Consider the following 18,764-nt stretch of genomic DNA (forward strand, 5'->3'; position numbering starts at 1 on the left):
AGTTACTGAAAACAAAAGATTCTGAACTCTTCAGAGAAGGTGTACGTACTACCTTGTATCAGAGGTGCACTCTCTTCTCTCCCACCCATATAGCTGACTTTTACTCAACTCCAGCTTGCTGTATTTCAGTGATGCAGAGTGTAAGCTATAAGCTGTTATTTGGAATCATCTCCTGTGAAAAAATCTAAAATCTGACAGCCTTTCAATGCCAATTCCTTTAATGGATGAGATTGCTATTTTTGCCTGTGTGGAAGGTGGGGGGGGGTGGTTTGAGCAGTTACTGTTTTAATTTTAGGAGTTGTACCACATCAATTTTGATCAACACAAGAAGTTTGTTGGAAACAGGAATATTTATTTTTTGCAGAAGTGAAGTAACTCAAAAGACAGAGAAAAAAAATATTCCCAGATTTATTCACTCATATCTCTATACATTTAAAGAGCTCATAGACTGATGTGTCAGCTGTTAAAAAGCTCTTAATTGCCTTACTGAAAGAACGAGGTAAAAGGCAGCTTTAGGACCAGCTTTGTACTACTCAGGAACCAAATCAGTACCAGATATAAGCACGAGTAGCCACGATGTTATTCTGAATTCCACCAGCTTGCTTTGCTCCTGTGGAGAAGTCACTCCAGCACACCTACCCTGAGCCAGTGCAGGATCCAAGGCACCTTGACAGAATAATGACAAATCTCAGGGATGCCACTCACTGGCCACGCAGGTAAGAACACTACATAAGGGTACAACAAGGAGTTACATGCATCCCATGAAAAGGTCATTCCAACAGCCCTGCACACAACACCTTTGACTCAGTCTTCAGCTGGTGCTGATTTGACATGTGTACCACTTTTCTGTTCAAACAACTCTGTAAGGGCCTTCAGCTCAGCTTCAGAGAACTTAGGGGTCAGTGCCACATTGTCATAATCAAATTCTTCATCAAGGGAGAATGGCTGAACATCATCACCCAGTAGCTGTAATGAGGAAAAACAGATACATAAATAATATTGCTGAAGGTGATAATAAGGAAGCTCAAAAATAAACTTCTAATTAATATTTAATTAAACTATTTTTTTCTGACTCTAACACTCTCAGCTGATTAAGCTCTTTTTAAGTAAAAGAATAAATTCAATTATTCAATTTGACCTAATTTAAGCCATTTAATGTGCCCCATTTGTACTGTACTGTATCTGAATGAATATCATTAACTAATTTTGCTCAAGGCAAGGAATCTAAAAACCTCCCTTGCACACATCTATTATATTCCTGCCACTTGCAGCAGCAAGGCTGGGGGGGATATGGACATGTTATATGCAGCTATGTTAAATTTCAAAGACAAATTCCATATTGTCAAAATTTGGGTTAGTATTACATAAAGGCACAGCATACATGCATCTGATACTAATGTAACATGCTTCCCAGAACTCAGTTTCAGTGAAGAAAAGGCCTGCAATGAGCAAAATGACACCTAATCAATTTTCATACTCCAATAATTTTTCCACCATCTCAGAGATATGTGAGCTTGCATTTCTTGCATGATGAACATAAGAATCTTACTGCATTTGCCAATAAGTGCTTTGTTGACATACTGTATTGTATTTCTGCATTGCTTCTGGTTGAAATATCTTAGAATAAACACTCTGCCTATAAAATAAAACAATGAAAACAACTATGGCAGGCTCCATGCTGATAAGAAACTGCAGGGGGCCATGACAAGAAAGGTTTATGCTAAGCAGTTACATAAAATGAATTCCAGGACAACACAGGAGACACATCTTCAGTATTAAACTATGTAGGAATGCTCCCTATCCCTTGAGAAGTTAATATAAATTGTCTAGAAATATATTTCAAATATTTAAGTACTTCAGCACCAAATAAGCAAAATATTTAAACACATGCTTATTTTTTCAAGCTTTTGACAAGTCCTCAATGAATCCCGTGACTACTGATATATATGAAATTAAGAATACACATGTACCTGCTGAAAAGCAGGAAGAACACTCAGCATCCCATGATCACTGCTCAGTTTAGAAGGCATAATCCTGCACAATTTGATGTGACATTTTGGTAAGAAGAAGCATTGACACAGTTAATGCCATCTAATAAGTCAGAGAATTGGTAGCTGGATTCCTCTCTGGTGGCCGAGTACTTGACAGACATGGGAGAAAGCATCTGGGTAGTATCTATATTCTTTCTTAATAAACTGTAATTTGCATGAATAATCAGGAAATAGTTTTTCTGGAGTTATGTAACTCTATTAATCATCTCTACTGCTCAGTTTTCTAGGGATCTGGCTTACATGCTGGAGCTGCCAAATAATCCTGGATACAGATGAGTAGACCATGGGCATTTATAAATGGGGAGAACTTTGTAGATAGAGTTGGTCTAGAAAGCATTATTCATTCTGCACACAAAGATTATCTTGCTTATGTCCATAGACTACGTCAGCTGAACCATCAGTAACCTTTATAAATTGCCCACTTGAAAGATGTTAACAGGAGACAAAGCCTGCACACAAACTCTCATTCCCATTAGAGATAAAGCCAACTCCTTGACCTCCTCAGCATATTCATGTTCATTTCCATCATTTTCACAACCAAAGCCTTGTAGAATTCCTCGTGAGTAAGATTACCAGCAACTGTGTAACAAATGGTAGCAGTAAACAGGGTTCTACTACCTGTCTTTCATTTGCAGAAATCCAAAGCACTGTTCTAAAATACAATTCAAGGCATGAATATTTTTCAGTTATTTTGGTTGTAACAATATTTTTTACAACCTTGTGCTAGTTTTGGCTGGAGTAGAATTAATTTCCTTCACAGCGACTGGTATAGAGCTGTGTTTTGGATTTGTGCTGAGCACAGGGTTGATAATGCAGAGATGTTTTTGTTATTGCTGAGCAGGGCTCACACAGAGCCAAGGCATTTTCTGCTTTCCATGCTGCCATGGTAGGGAGGGAGCTGGGGGTGCAGGGGAGGAGACACAGCTGGCACAGGTGACCCCAGCTGACCAAAGGGGCATTCCACACCACATGCGTGTGGAATCATCAGTGCATAAGGTGGGAGGAAGAAGGAGAAAGGGGGAGTTTGGAGGGATGTCCTTTGTCTTCCCAAGTGACTGCCACACGTGGTGGGGCCCTGCTCTCCTGGAGGTGGCTGAGCACCACCCGTAGGAAGCAATGAATTAACTCCTTTGCTTGTGTGTGAGGCTTTTACTTTCCCTATTAAACTGTCTTTATCTCAACCCATGAGTTATTCAGTTTACCCTTGTGATTCACTCCCAGCCCTGCTGGTGGAGAGCAAGTGAGTGGCTGTGGGGCTTGGTGTCTGCCAGGGTTAAACCACGACACACATCTAAGGTAACTGAGCTAAGAAGAGTTCAAACTACAGTAAGCCTTTATAGGGATTTTACAAAAGCAAATCTATTTTCCCCTGCCAAAAGAAAGTATACACATCCACTCTGACCTTGTCTTGGCATTCATGTCATTCCAGGAACATTTTATGCAGACACAGCATAATACTGGAAATTGTTTACTAAACTTGACCCCACAATGGTAACTGAAATAAGATGCCAAAATAAAACATACCCCACTTCACTCTGTTAACAATTTCTCTGTTACCCGCTTATTGCACATTTGAAAAGTTTATTCACACTGCATATTTATCAGTGTGCTTCATCTCTCAAATGAATACTCAAATTAGGGATTCCTTTTTATCTTCTTCCGTGAAGCCATTGACTTCAAACTTCGATGAAGACAAGCAATCTAAAACTTATAAACTGCAAACTGCAATTTTGTTCTGTGTCAAAAGGAAGACATTTTATGATAGAACACTGAATTCTCTGAGCTGATCAAGTTATTACCTTGTTATTTTTGCCTAAGGAACTGAGAGAAATATGTGAATTTCAGGTGTCTAATTTAACATCTAATTGAAATCTTTTTGAGAGCTCTCTGGGAATAGACTCCTGCTCTATTAGAAAACTGCCAGTTTGCTTAAGATTGCTTCTGTGATTTACTCTCTGAAGAAAAAAATCACTTTCATTTACAGTTCCTGCATATCCAAATTAAAGGAAGGAAAGAATGTAATATTCCTATTAACTGAAATATTTTGCTAGAGGTTGTTTTACCAAGTAATATTGTAAATAAAATACCTTGAAGTTGACATTTTCAGAAGTCTATTAATAATTGGCAACTCAGTTCTTTTATTAATCTGTGAGGAGTTAAACTTAGCAGAACATCTTGTCTCCGTCCTTCTAAAACTTGTATTTCTATGTAATTACGGCACTCTATGATTCACTTGTTCAAATTATGTAAAGCTTGCACGTACACTCACCAGTGATTTCATTGCATGCTAAAGGGAAAACTTACTAGTTCACAACATTAAATAAATAAAAAAAAGAAGTGGGGGGAAGGCATATGTGCTATGATCTCATATAAGCTTAGTACAGCCTGAAGTACCTGGGAGAAAAAAAGCTTGTTTGAGCTTGGGGCACTGGACTAGAAGTCAATAAATCTTGGCCAATTTTCCACTTCTGCTTCATCATTCTGGACAAGTCATTCAATCTCTGTGTCTTTACTGGCCTCTGAGAAGATATAACTCTTCCATCTTCTTTGACTTAGTCAATCCTGTCTTTAAGTTCTTCCGTGCTCCTGTTGCATTTATGCATAGCACGCAGCAGAAACAAACCTCAGCTGAGGCCGAGCAGTAAAACTTTAACCAATGGAACTCAGTGGAAGTTGTATTTTAGGGGATAAAAGCTGCCATGCCACAGATTAAGATGAAATGACAGCCATGCTAAGTACTTTTTTGAATGCTCAAACTACAGACAAATAAAGAAGAACAGAAGGGCAGACTTCTTCTTTCTTAATCCCAGCCTTACAAAAATTAGTTTTCTAAACTGAGGTAGTCAATTAGCCAAAAATAGCCCAGGCCAAGCTTGTGGATGGAAATATATTACATTTTGCAACAAATTCCTACAGCAAGGGGGATTAATCACTTTCTGCAGTTGCTTATTTCTGCCTCTTGGTGATTGGAGGACTAAAACTACATTTAAAACTCAAGTTAGGTGAGATGAATCCCACTTTGAATGCATAATTGTAGCAAGTGGATGAAAACTATGCAACTGCACTCATGTGTACCCAGAAAAGGAAATAAGAATTAATTAAGACACAAGGAAGCAGGAATTAAGACATAAAAATACATAAAGATATTAATAAAAATCCATACCTTATATGGAAAAATATATTAAGTAGAAATAAAGGAGAAAATAAATTTCTGGGTATTGGAGGGAAATGTTCTGTGATGATGTACTTCAAAGACATAATGAATGCTGGTTCAATTTGCAGTGGCCTGTGGGAGGTCATGTATGCTCCACTGTTGATACTGAAATCCTGAAATACATTTATGTCTAAAGGGAGGAAAGAAAGATGAAGCAACACTGGTGGACCATACAAATAATTTGCTATGTCATTCACTAAGCCACTTCCTAACACCTTTTGACAGAAAAACATTTTCAGGGAGACAAGATGTTCTTTAACAATTATCCAAGTTATAAACTGGGTCTTAGCTGAGCTTCTTTTTTTAAACTTTCCCTAGCAATATGTTGAGAGATGCACAATTTGCCCTAAAGTGCCTCACAAGTGTTTCCATAGCATAGACATTTCTCATCCTGTTATTTTTCATACAGAATGGTCTTCCATTCTCTAAGAAAACCAATTAGGCAGCCACATTATGTTGCCCTTCCCTAACAGATTTGTTTTGATGGACAGAGAACAGTCTCATTTTAAAGCAGAGATGTCTGCAGGGAAAATCTTTTTCTCTTTCTAAACTAGTCCTGCCATAAGCAATGCAAGACTTAATTTTCAAGGCAATGACAATTTGAAGCACTGAGGGACTTTAAAATGGACCTGTTCAGTCTTGACGGTTCTAAAAATCAGGCCACAGTTATATTATCTAAATGAAGGCAAAAATATGTTTATAATTTAGGGGAAAGGCTGCCTTCATTTTAAGTAGCCTGGCACCAACCAAATGGTTGTGGAAATTGTCTTTCTTCTTGAAAAATGCAGCAACTCATAGCCAATGTAATAATACTCAGTTTCTTTCATAACCCAAATTTCCCTCAAATGGAAATGAATTTTGCATGCAGTCAGATCTTTATCTATTTTTCATGAACTATAGTTTAAAGAATCATATGCAGTCCTTTATGAACACTGCAGGCTGCTACAACCCTCCATCTTCTCTACAGAAGTTATGAAATAAGAAAGTTATAAAGCCTCATTCTAGTTTTTTGGGTGTTATTTTGTGTCCAATGGATATATCTAAAGGCAAAACCTTGAATTATGTCAATCCTTAGGGAAAAGAGTGAGTATTTTTATTCACAGAATGGTAGGTATTAAAGCTTGAAAGGTCATTTTAGAACGTCTACTTTTTCCCAAAGCAGACTTGCTCCTTATAGTAAAGAGTTTATTGCAAGGAACTAAACACAACTGAGCCCAGGAAAGGAGGCACCATATGCAGTGCTGTAACACCAAACCTTCATTGGTCATGCGTCATTTATAAACTTGATTTAAGCCTCATGGGAGCATCAATAACCATATGAAGCTATCAAAACTGGCCCACTTTAGCTGGAAGCTAACTTCAGCTTCTATTGCAATGATCAGGCAGGGGAAAAGAGCAATGAGGAATTCTCTGCAAGAGAAACACCCCCAAAGTTAATGCTCACGCTGACTGTTTGGATCGGAAGCTTAATGACTTAAAATAAGCCTGTGAGCAATCCACACCTTCTGTTGCAGTTTGAGAAGAACTGAATTTCTGAAGGAAGACAGCAATTCTAAATTAGTCTGCACTGACTGTGTTTGACTAAAAGGCTCAGAGGCCATAAAGCAAACCTCTCCACACCAGACCCTGACAATGCAGTTTCTCAGCAGCATCTTGCTACTACTCAGTTCCAAGGGACCAGATCTTAATTCTGACCACAATATATTCTAAAATCTTTTTTTTCTTTTAAGTGTCATGTTCAAGGGATCATTTCCTACCTCCCTGCTACAAAAACTGGCTCCTATATTAAGCCAATGAGTATGCCATAAGATCATGAGATCACTGGAAAATTAAATGGTCCATCATTCTACATAAGCAAGGGTAGCTAAAAGGCTTAAAGGGCAAAGGCTTACTTGAATATTCTGTGAGTTACACAAATTAAATATTAAAAAGCCCACATACCACTTGAAGTATTGAAGTGCACATTTTGAAAATGTAAGATTATATAGCAGCAGTGTGCAAGATAAAATAGTGTTTATTTCAATTCTTAACATATTTAAGAATTCATTATTCATTTAAAAATTAATAATATGCCTTTTTAACTCACTGCAGTTTCACATACTACATCTACACCCCTCTGTTCTTGTGGAAATAACAGTAGAAGCCAACAGGAAAAATAAAAATACCCCAAACCCCGAAAGTCTGAATGAATACATCTGACCTCATACCTCTTGGGCTTTGCTGTCTGATGGCTGGGGAACTGACCAGGCTCTGAACTTTGGCTGAATAGGTTTATCAAAGAAGGGTGTACAGCAACTCACTGTCTCTTCCACCTCTCCAGGAAGAACTAATGACCCTGCTGAATAAAAAGGAGTCAACATTAACCTTCCACTCGATGCATAAATTAGCAAAATCCTGCTAGAATCCTTTAGTGCTCAGACATGGGCAGTAGCTTGTTAGCCAGAGTGTGATGCAGTTATTGTTGCATCATTAAAACAGAGCCTCGCAGTCCTGAGCTAAAATCTAGGTAGTAATACTGAACTAAGGAAAAATCAAACTTGTCTGAAAACAGATAGGTAGCTCTTCTTTCCTAAGGGTGCTGAATTAAAATCTGGATACAGATGCTCTTAAACTCAGAGAGCACCTGGCATTACACTCCTTTCTTTCAGAACAAAGATGAAGGTCCTCAGCAGAGACATCTGCAGTAGAAGTTATAAAACACATTGTCTGCCACTGGTGAGCTGAGCAGGGTCATTCATTTCTCTTTAGCTAGAGATTCACCAGCTGTACATTGGGCATAAAGAATCATTGTAAAGCATCTTAGTATGCTTCTCACAGAACATTAAGTAAAAATACCTAGTAGAACTACTAATATTCCCCACTGCAGTGCCAGATGACTCTCTTGTCTAAGGGTATTTCACAGATGTTTGTTTCTCCCTGAGCTTTCCAAAAAGAGGTACTTGAGAGGACTTCCCCCTATCTGGGATGGAGTGACATGTAACCTTTCCATACAGGCAGGATTTGTTCCACAGTTCACAAATGAACAGCTTTTCTGAATCACTTTTCTTTTGCAAATTTTAGCAAAACATTCATACCAGGACCAGTGGGTTTGCATTCTGTGACAGATCAGAAGGATATGCCTTAGGTTTAGAAATATCTTCTAACGTGAATCAATCTCAGCTCTGCCACAGCACAGATGTGTCCATCATGTCTCAGTAATGTTTTTATGAAAGAACTTAAGGGGACCATATGTCTTGCAATTTAGTCAAAGGATTATGTAAATCTACCTACTATTTTTTCAGCTGATATACAAGTTTTCTTTACAGTTATATACTACATTTACATTTATCTTGTAATCTCAGAATAAATTTTCAAAGCACTGCTTAAACGTTACTTAATGGAAGAAACAAGAGAGTACATAGATCCAGGGTGAAACGGATGAGTATCTACTTATCTCTACCTGCACAATTTTACCACAGTAGTGCAGTTCCAGACCTCTCATTCCCCTGTGAACCTGCATTTGGAAATAAAGATTTCCTAGGTCTCCATAAAAAATCCATGATCAAATTCTTCATTTAGTTTTCTTGTGGGAATAGTGTACTATCTAAAAGCCAGCAGGGCTTCAAATTGGAAAGTAGAACGTTCTTTTAGAAAGAGTTGCATTAATTCCCTTGGGTATTTCATTTCTGGATTTTCATCTCTTGTTTTGTGATAAGTGAGTTTGTTTTCACCCTATTCTTTCAGTTGCTTATGTCTATCTCCAGCCATGTAAGTGCTTTCAGTCCTTGTTCTCAGCATAGCATCTGTTCTGATTCTGCACCGGTTATATGAGAAAACTTTCTGAAAAGGACAGCACAGTCCACAGGTATCTAGGCTATGTCTACACATGCTCTGCAGCTGCTTTTATCATCATTTGGGTCAAAAGTATTTATAGGACAGAAGGAAGATGTGAATGCTCATTTAAAGACAATGGCATCTTCCACTATTGTTTCAAACTTGCAACCTAGCTCTATACCCTTACTAAAGTAAGGGAAGTCTGGACACCAGGAGGTTTTTATCACCTACTGATATAAACACTGATTATTTCTGCACTAAGAGCTTCTCCCCCTCAACAGACTAATCTGCAGAGAGAAGATGAGGAGGAAGCACTGTTATGCAACAGCCTGGCAATGGCTCAGAAAGATAACTCTTAAGAATTGGGACAACAGAAGGAAATTTATTTTTGCTTTTAGCAAGAAGTGCTTGTCATACTCAGAATGTCAATTCCACCTTTTAAGGCTTGTTAGTAATGCAAACAATGTTTCAATTTCCCTTCAATCACCCTGTAAGAATGTAATCAACCTTTGTTTGCCAGTAGACATGCCAGAAATGAGCTTTGTCTCTCTCTATCCTGGCTGTGTGACAGCATATGAAAGTCTAATTGGTAAACGCTGCTTTCCCTGATAATGTTTAATAAAGAAACCCCTTCAGAGAGGAAAAATTAGAGAGTTTTGACAGTCGTCCTTCTCAGTGGGAGCACCCAAAGGAACTCCAGGCCATTGTAAGTTCTAGCCAGTACCTCACAGCTTGTTTAAACTGCTGCTACAGCACTACTGGATGATGATCCTAATTAAGCTGCTAATTATGTTCTCTGTGGAGGTGATTAATTAGCAACAGGAAAGCCTTGGATACTGCCAACAGTACCATATATAGAGATAGCTGAACAGGCAGCGATACCAAAAAAACTGAGAAGACATTTTGAAATGCACCTCTCATACCATGAAGAATCAACTCCCTGGATGATATGGCTGACAATTTTACTGAAGTCCAGAATACTTTAATAACAGCACATTTGGAAAGTGAACAATAATACTCTTTAGTCCCTCCCTACTACATCCCAGAAAGTGATTACTAAATCTGTCAACACTGCTGAATTGGGAGTTTTTTGCTCATTCTGTATCATAGACATCAATTGTGAGTATAGAAAAAAATAATCTACTGGCACAAGTCTGCTTTTAACTTCCAAGAGTGAGGAAGTTCAAAGTTTTGTCTATAACTTTACTGTAGCCAAATGATGCCCATCTATATATACACTGACAGCTATATATACACTGACACAGGTTTTACCACTTTCAGACACTACATTTCACAAAAATGCTGTTGATGGGGAGTTGAGAAGAGAGTGATAACAAAAAAAGCTTAAAAGCTAAATTTTGCAGTCTCCTCTAATTCTCATGCTTCAGGCTGTTAGTCCCAAAGAGCTGCCTAGTGTGAAATCATCTCAAGGCAGTGTTAAATGGATTGCAGAGACTGGAGAAGAAAAACAAGAAAGGGATTCACCAGCTGGGGGGGAGCCCCATACTTTAAAAAATCCACCTCATTTAACTCTGAATCCTCTTTCTCAACATGATTTTTCTGGATGTAAGGATAGGCTCAAAACACAAATGGAGATGAACAGATTATGAAAAATAACAGATGTTGATTTAATTTGCCAAAAAAAAATTGAAATAATCAATAGTTATGCTTGGCCTCAGCTTCAAAGTAACGGAGTCAATCAGGTTCTCCTCAGCCTCTGCAGTGTTACAGACAACTGGGACGTTGAAAAGACAAGTTTGCAGCACTTCAGTGCTCCAAGCTGGATTAGGATGAGACAATTACATCCTTGCCTATGAAGCCTCACCCACACATTTAATTAGTCCTGTTTTAATTTTCTCTTGCATTTAAACAATAGCACTCAAAATCTCCAGATATTCTTTAACATGTTTGGTACTTTATTCAAATATTAGCTATTATTACCAAGATATGCCCCAAACTCCGCATCTAGAAGTTTGTAAGCAGTCCTGGAAGGTCCTGTTGCCAAAACATAGGCAGCATCCATCCATCCCTGGAGAGAGCCTGATCATCTCTATTGTTGCCTTAAGCTCCTTACAGTTAGAGATTAAATTCAGGGAGAAAGAGTGATTACAGTACACCGTGCCCATGCTGTCTCTACACAATGCAGTAAGGCTGTGGTTTAGGGCAGCAATTTCACTTTGTCAATCACGGTTTATGGTGCCAAAGTCCCACAATGCCAAGCATTGCCCCTGTTTCAAGCTTTCAGCCCAGTGCTGTCAAACAAAAGCAGCTACAATGAATTTGCATGCTGGCCAAATCTGTGGGCTGCTTTTCCTACTCCAAAGAAGAAGTCCCATTCATTCACACCTTAAAGGACACTGAACTTTGCCAGATAAATTGGTAAAAAAACAAAAAAAAAAAAAAAAAAAAAAACTTCACTAGAATTACTCTTCCAGGACATCCGCCAAACAGCACTGGTTACATGGGATGTTTTAACACCTATTTTCTATCGTGCTTCTCATACAGTCAGCTTTAAGCCAGTTGCCCTTAAATGTGAATATTTACTGTATTAATGTACAGTTGCTAACTCAGCTAACTGATCTGCCTTTTAAAGCTAAGTGAAACACAGAAATATTGAACTCCTGCCAATAACAAGGAGAGATAAAGGCTTGTTGCAATTACTAGCAAGGTATGGTATTTTTTACTGGGTAAAATAAGCTATGATATTTTTAAGCTTGTTTTGAAAATATGAAGTCTTCAATCAATCATTTGTTCTGATATAAGGTGGCAGCATTTAAAAAGGTCAACAACAGAATGTCTAATTTGTGCAACAATTTACCTCGTTTATAAACTAACTGTAATTCTACAGAATTAATCTTTCATTAAGGTATTCACTAGTGATATTATTCTAGATTACCTTATCATTACAAGCAATAGAAGGGACATAATTTTATACTTTAAATTGCATTTTGTTGCTATGGTTTCTACAGGACTAAGATTTTACCTGTCTTACTATGAAGCTATTGAGTGGATTTTGATGTGTAAGACAGCTATCAAACCATAAGTGTTATTTTCTGCACTTAGGAGTCAAGGAGAAATTTTTTAGCCTGACTCAACAACTATCTTCAAAGACCAGGGTTCCCCAGGTATAAATTTGGATGTTGTTCACTTTCCTTGCAGCATTTAGAAGGAACAATTAATTTCTGACTAGGCAGAGTTTCAATGCTGTAAAATACAATCTAAAAACCTAACATTAGTGAGCATTGTTGATACAGTCTCAATCTTCACTGAGGCAATCTGCCTGAAATGAAATGTGTTTTACCAGGGTTTTCCATATGTATGTGATAAACATTTACCCTTGGACACACACAAATACACAGAAATGACCCAAAAGATGGAGAGAGACAAGGTCTGTCACAGTACTGAATGCACTAAGTTTCAGCAGAGCTGTTCTTCCTCACCGTTCTGCTTGGTATTTTAGCATTGGGCTTAATTCTCATCAACCACTTTGTGGCCTGTTTGGAACAATGAATATCTAACAATACTTTAATGAACTGGCTACAGGCATTTCTCTTTTCATTATAACACAAGTGAAATGTGGGTTTGTGCTTCCACCAGTAAACTCCAGGGCCTTTTTAATAGATAATGCCAGAATTTAAGACATAAACATAGAACAATGCTCTACAAAGGGAAAATGGGCACATATGAACATTGCACTCAAAAAAAATCTTTGGCATTTGTACCTGATCTGGGACTGCTGTTTTACTCCCTCTTTTCTGAAAGGTTGGAGAAAGAATATTTGCTGTGAACCTGACTTACATTGGTTTATTATTTTCTTGTGAGATACTGGAAGTCTCTAAGCCCTCAGACTTCACAGGAATTCAGGACACACAGAAAGGAAAGACTAATCAAAACTTCACTGTAAGAGTGGAGAGATCAATCAAGTGGCAATAGCTAAGAAACCAAGCATCAAAGCCCTGCAGCTTCTGTCTGTGACCTAAGGCAAATCCCTTAATCTGTGTGGCCTGGTTTCCTTGTACAGTCACAGGTATAGATGAGGAAAATGAATTTAAACAATAAAAGGTTGTCACTTCTGTCTATAAAGACCAAAGAAGGACCTATGACAGACAACTAACTATAGACATTAGCATTCCATTTACTTTTTGGAGGTGGGAGAGTTAAAATTGTTATAAACATACAGAAGAGTTCAACGCAACTCAAAATGCTCCTAATTGGAATTTTTAAAGAAGTTCACTGTGAATTCAGAATTAGTCTAATCTATTTTAAGCCCAGGATGATATTGTTTTAATAGGTAGGGACAGCATTTTCATTAAATATTTCCACTTTACAGCACTGTCTCTTAGCACCCACATTACTTTACAAAAAAAACTTTTGTAATGACTGTAATTTCAATACACAATAGAAATGCATGAATATGGAGAGATTTTGCTAACAAGAAGCACTCTGCACTTCTAGAAAAGCTTGGAAAAAAAAATAAACTGCACCAGGACAAAGTACAATAAATATTCCTCTCAATTTATTATTTCATTACCTCTTAGAGTGGGGAAATTCGTACCTCAGTTTGGGGAACTGGGGCAACGTGGGGAATTTTCTAACAATAGAAGAACTGAGCAAGATCATCTCTTTTAGGGTAGAAGCAGTTCTTTAATCAATGTTCACACACTTGCATTCGAAGACAGAAAACAATGGTGAATACAAAGGGGCGAAACCTACCACTGCATGTCTCTTCATCTGTGTCTACATCTTCCAAGTGTAAGTACTTGTCCACCTGCCATGAAAACCCAAATCGGAAAACAGATAAAAATGTATCAATTTTATTCCTTAGAGTACAATCTAGAGCAAAGCAAAAATGCATTAAATTGTCTACTTCATCTTCTCCATTTTCCCCTGTGTTTTTCCAAGAAAGCGTATGAGTTTTCTTCGAAATGTGTAACCCAAAGGAAGTAGTTTTAGGTATAGTCAAAGATTTACTGCCAAAATTGCCACATAAGTGATGGAAAGGAAGCTCAATCTGTACAGTAAGTTTCTCAGGAACTTAGTGGGAAGATGGAGAAGTAAAATATTATCATAGGAAAATGATGCATGATAAGTTACTATGCAATTTTGCAAGCTCATTTCATATGACACAAAGAGAATACATGCTGTAGGCAAACTAGAGCTTGATCCTTCTGTTTTGACACTAATGGTAAATTGATTAGGAAAAAAAAAATACCTAAGAATTATTACATTTCTAGTATTTCACCTGGGGCTTTACTCTACTGTTTTCTCAGGCTAATGTCCCTTGAACAATCTAAACTATTTAAAACATACCCAAAGACAAGACATTTCTCATTTCAGGTACCACTCTGAATAGATGCACAGGGTGAGAATGAAAGGTTTTTGCCAGCCTATCTGCAAAGAGTGTTACCATGGAGGATTGACTACATGCCCTGGATTTTCTTCTGTGTTTCCATGAAGTAATTAAAGATGCTCTCAGATAATTTTTTTTTTTCAACCTGGTTTGAAGAGTCTCAAGACTTGCATAACCTGTACACTTTAAAAGTACATACTCACTAAGATCAGAAAAAAATATGGACTGGTGTCATTCTTCTTTCCCACAGATGGGAAATACATCAGCAAATTGCAAGTAATTTGTAAATTAATACATGAAAAATCAGTCATGTTCTGCTCATAATCCCCATTTTGAAGAAAACCTCACCTTCACTTTTTCAGACAGACTGAGATAATTTCCAACAGAGACACCAGCTGTTGAGCACTCACTCATCACTGCCTGTAGATAGATAGGCAGAAATACTTACATGCATGAAACAGAATCAAAATCACAAAGCTCCTACTGATTTATACACAGTTTACAGAATCACAGAATAGGTAAGGTTGGAAGGCACCACTGCAGGTCACCTTGAACAAGAAGGCTCCCCTAGAACACATTACTCAGCTTTAAAGATGTTGTATATAAAAACTTTTAAAAAGTGAATGGAATGCTGCTGAAAATAGAACAGGTACAGGTAATTCTCTGGAAACCTACATGGGACCAGACTGAATCAAATGGAACAACAGTGCAAGCAATTCATACCATGCCTAATAAGCAGCATTTAGAACAGTAGCACTGTTTTCAATAGCACTGTTTTCCCCATTTTCCTTTCCCAGGGCAGGCTTAAAGGTTACAGCAGTCAACTTAATGTACTACGGCCTCTTCCTGCTACTACATTGCATTTTTTCTGCCGCATTCTACTATTTTTGTATTTGTTTCTTAAACTGCTAATGTGACAAAAATGTGCAGGCATGTCTGAACCTTTTTCTTTTTTAGAAACAAAAACATACGTAAAGGTTTATGGAAGTTCCATTGCATAAAGGATAACGTAAGTTGTACACTGCTTTATGTGGCAGAAAGACAATTCAATGTGGCTAGAGTAAGAGACACAGGGACAAATTATACCAATGAGGAACCAATACTTCTTATGAAAAAAAATCGCAAAAAAATATTGTCGTTATTATTACACAATCAACTGACAGAACATCATTGTTTTAAAAGCCCTGCTTGATTCTACTTCAAAGACTTGTCCTAGCAAGGAGGAAAGTGGCAGCTTCTGCTATGAGGCCTGGCAGGCCCATCATTTGAAAGCACTTTAGTGTGTTACTCAACAGACACAAAAGGACCTGCTACTTATTTTTTAATAAAATTTAATGAAGGGCAATTTTGAGATTTTTACAGACTAGATCACAGCCTAATTATTTGTTATTCAGGCAGGAAGGCAGAAGTTCTTAACAAGTTGACTCTGATTCCCATCTCCCTTCCTTCCAGATGATGCCTGTTGTTTTCTTGTCCCTACACATTAAATCCCTAATCCCTTATGTTTCAGAAGATCAAAAATGCCCCTGGCCTGCCTACTGTTTACTTCAGGCAGTAACATAGTTTCAGGAACACAGAACTCTGTACTTCCTAAAATCTACAAGAAACAAAATGAATCTGGCCATGCTGGTGGCATCCATACTCTCAGGATTTTTTTTTTCCTTTTTGCCAGCCTCTGCCACAAGCTGCAGTCTCCAGTGAAAGCATTACTTAGCTCATTGCAGGGTGCCTTATTTGTTAGTCAGATTATGGCAGCTCTTCAGCAGGGCAAATGCCACTGCCAAACACGATCTCTGCAGGTGCCTCTCTAAGCATTTAGCACTTATGTAGTATTTTAAATATTTGCCTCACATAGGATAAATGCCACTAGCCTCTAACATTTGGACAGTGTATCTCTCCATATTTTCATCTGTTTAAATGTGGTGCTTGTCCACATGGACAAATGTTAACTCATTACCTCATTCTCATTTGGCATCCGTGGTGGAAATGACACCCACATTTCTTTGCTTCTTTCAGGTGAGCCATCCTGTTTATTTCTGTTTGGTAATTCAGAAGTAGAACATTTTTTTCTTACGGAGTCCACTTTACTTTCCTGAATTGTCTTTTCCTCTTTCTCTGCAAGCAGAATCACACCAGGTCAGATAACACAATGCGTTATCCAAGAAAAAGAAAAGTATGTGTTTAATTACATTTAATAGTGACTTTTTTACACATTCATTTTTCCTCTCATGAAAGCTTCCATGTATTTAAAATATAAAATAAAACTTTAGCATAAAACCTTACCAGACTTTACCATAAAACTGAATATGCAGTTTGAACTTCAATTGCAGAGAGTCCTACCTATTCCTCAATACTGAAGAATTCATTATCACAAAAGCTTATGCAAGATACAGAAAACTTCATAAAATCAACCAAGAATATAAATACCCCAAAAAGCAAGACAGTAAGGTTACACCTTACTGCATCTAGAAGCTGACTGCTATGTGCATGGAAGTATGAATTTCCAAACCCACACTGAATAGCTGGGCTTTTTTCCTTCAACCTGGCAAAAAATAAAGTAATCATAGCCAAAATAAAAATGGAGCACTTTTTATTTTAAAAGTACCATTATCAAATAAGGAGCAGTTATAGGTCAATCAATTAAAGTGAACTTCACACCACATGTTCCTAATGAAAAATAAATGCTCATTTAATTAAGCTTTTTGGGTTTAGTTTGAAAAATTTACTTTGCAACAATAAGAAACACTGCACTGCATTTCTAAAGCATAATTATGTATTATAAGCATTGAAGTAACTCTTGTGGAGAGTTTTAATGATGCCTTTGGGGTTGCTACGTTGAGCCATACAGCAAAGAATTATTAATCCCCTGGGACAGCTCTGTGCTGCAGTTACTGTGACATGCACTAAGGGCTGGCAGCCTGGGCATAACCTGAAGTCCACACTTACAAGAGTCAGGGTTCATACAAAGCAAACCACACCAGAGCAACCTAGTAAACAGGTTTCAATGTTTACAGAAATAACAGATGGATCCTGTGAATAATTCCTAAATCCCAGGTCTCTGTAACATCTTGCTTCTCCCTGCTTCTTTTGCAAGAACTTTCCTAAAACAGTATTTGGATACAGCAGTACATACGAGCCATCATGTTTTCCAACACATTCTCTTTTTAAGCCTTGGAAATGAAGCAGTATTAGACGTGAAACTCCATTTTAAACTCTTGACTGGTAAAATGGTCACCCACTATTTGAAGATAATTTTACTCTCACCTTACTTTACAGCAAGAACTAGATGGCTAGCTCAAAAAACTTCCTTCTTTTTTTACTTTAGCAGTAAAACAGGACAGGCTTCCTGTTTTATCCTAAGAACTTGCCAGTTTTATCTTAAAGACTGACAAGCCACAAAAGAATATTAATGTATTTTGGGGCAAATGTGTACTGGCAAATAATGCAGCTGAACATCTGCAGACCAGCAGAGTACCAGCAGAGCCTGAGGAGCAACCCAGGGTCCTCCCTCTGCACATCAGGAGCACTTCTGTATGAGACGTGATAAAAAGATTCTGGAAGCCATACACTTTTCTCACCAGACCAACAGAGAGACAAAAGAAATCATCACTGGAAAGATCAGAAGCATAATTCATAGAGCCAACAGACTCTGAGTAAACATGACATTCCTGCACTAGCCCATGCTTTTCTTGCATACCACTGTGGTCATTCTTCTGGGCTATAAATCGGATCATCCTTCTCAAAAATATAGGTTCTGAGTTCTCCAGAGAAAATAATACCACTTTTAGCATCAAAAGACCTATGACACATAGTTGGGCAGTTATAATTAGGCACACATATGAGCTGACAAATTTATTTTTATCAAGTTATATATTTTCTGGACACCTGAGCTATTGTCACAGCTAAAAAGCTAGAAAGATTAAATGAGCTAGTAAGAAATCAAGTGCATTCAGAGTATTTATGTGCCATTTACCAACCCCAGCCTAGAGCTTAGAAGCACTATCCCTTTTCCTAAGAGATCAGTCATAAACTTTTGACAGAAACCTTTTCCTGGTTAAGACCATTGCAAAGTTATTGGGTAAGAGAATATTAAACAATACATTTGATGAAACATTCAGCACTGCAATGTGATACTACATCCATGACTGCTTGTGAAGAAAAATTCAGAATAAAAATGTCTAAGCAAGCCAAAGCAGCTGTTAAATGCAATTCTGTGGACAGAGAATCTACTATGCAACCATGTGCATAATGAAGCCATGCCATATAAATTAAAGGGGGACAGGTGATTTAAACATTATGTTGCCAGCCTGGAGCACAGTCCCTCAGGACCAGTAAA

At 37.7% G+C, this 18,764-nt stretch overlaps 1 protein-coding gene across 2 annotated transcripts in view; it reads right to left on the reverse strand.

The window, feature by feature from the left end:
- Positions 1–331: 331 nt before the first annotated feature.
- The window catches only part of IFTAP (intraflagellar transport associated protein), a 39,217-nt gene continuing 20,784 nt past the window's right edge, over positions 332–18,764 (reverse strand). The window contains exons 4-8 of one of the 2 annotated variants that reach the window (XM_058027265.1): positions 16,386–16,543; positions 14,777–14,848; positions 13,792–13,846; positions 7,473–7,603; positions 332–966 (exon numbers count right to left, since the gene is read on the reverse strand). In XM_058027265.1, coding sequence (XP_057883248.1) covers positions 805–966; positions 7,473–7,603; positions 13,792–13,846; positions 14,777–14,848; positions 16,386–16,543 — 578 coding nt within the window. In that variant the 3' untranslated portion in view covers positions 332–804. The remainder of the gene's footprint in view (positions 967–7,472; positions 7,604–13,791; positions 13,847–14,776; positions 14,849–16,385; positions 16,544–18,764) is intronic. The other variant, XM_058027264.1, reaches the window with a different exon arrangement.

This window comes from Melospiza georgiana, chromosome 6, assembly GCF_028018845.1.
Source record: "Melospiza georgiana isolate bMelGeo1 chromosome 6, bMelGeo1.pri, whole genome shotgun sequence".
NCBI classification, from domain to species: Eukaryota; Metazoa; Chordata; class Aves; order Passeriformes; family Passerellidae; genus Melospiza; species Melospiza georgiana.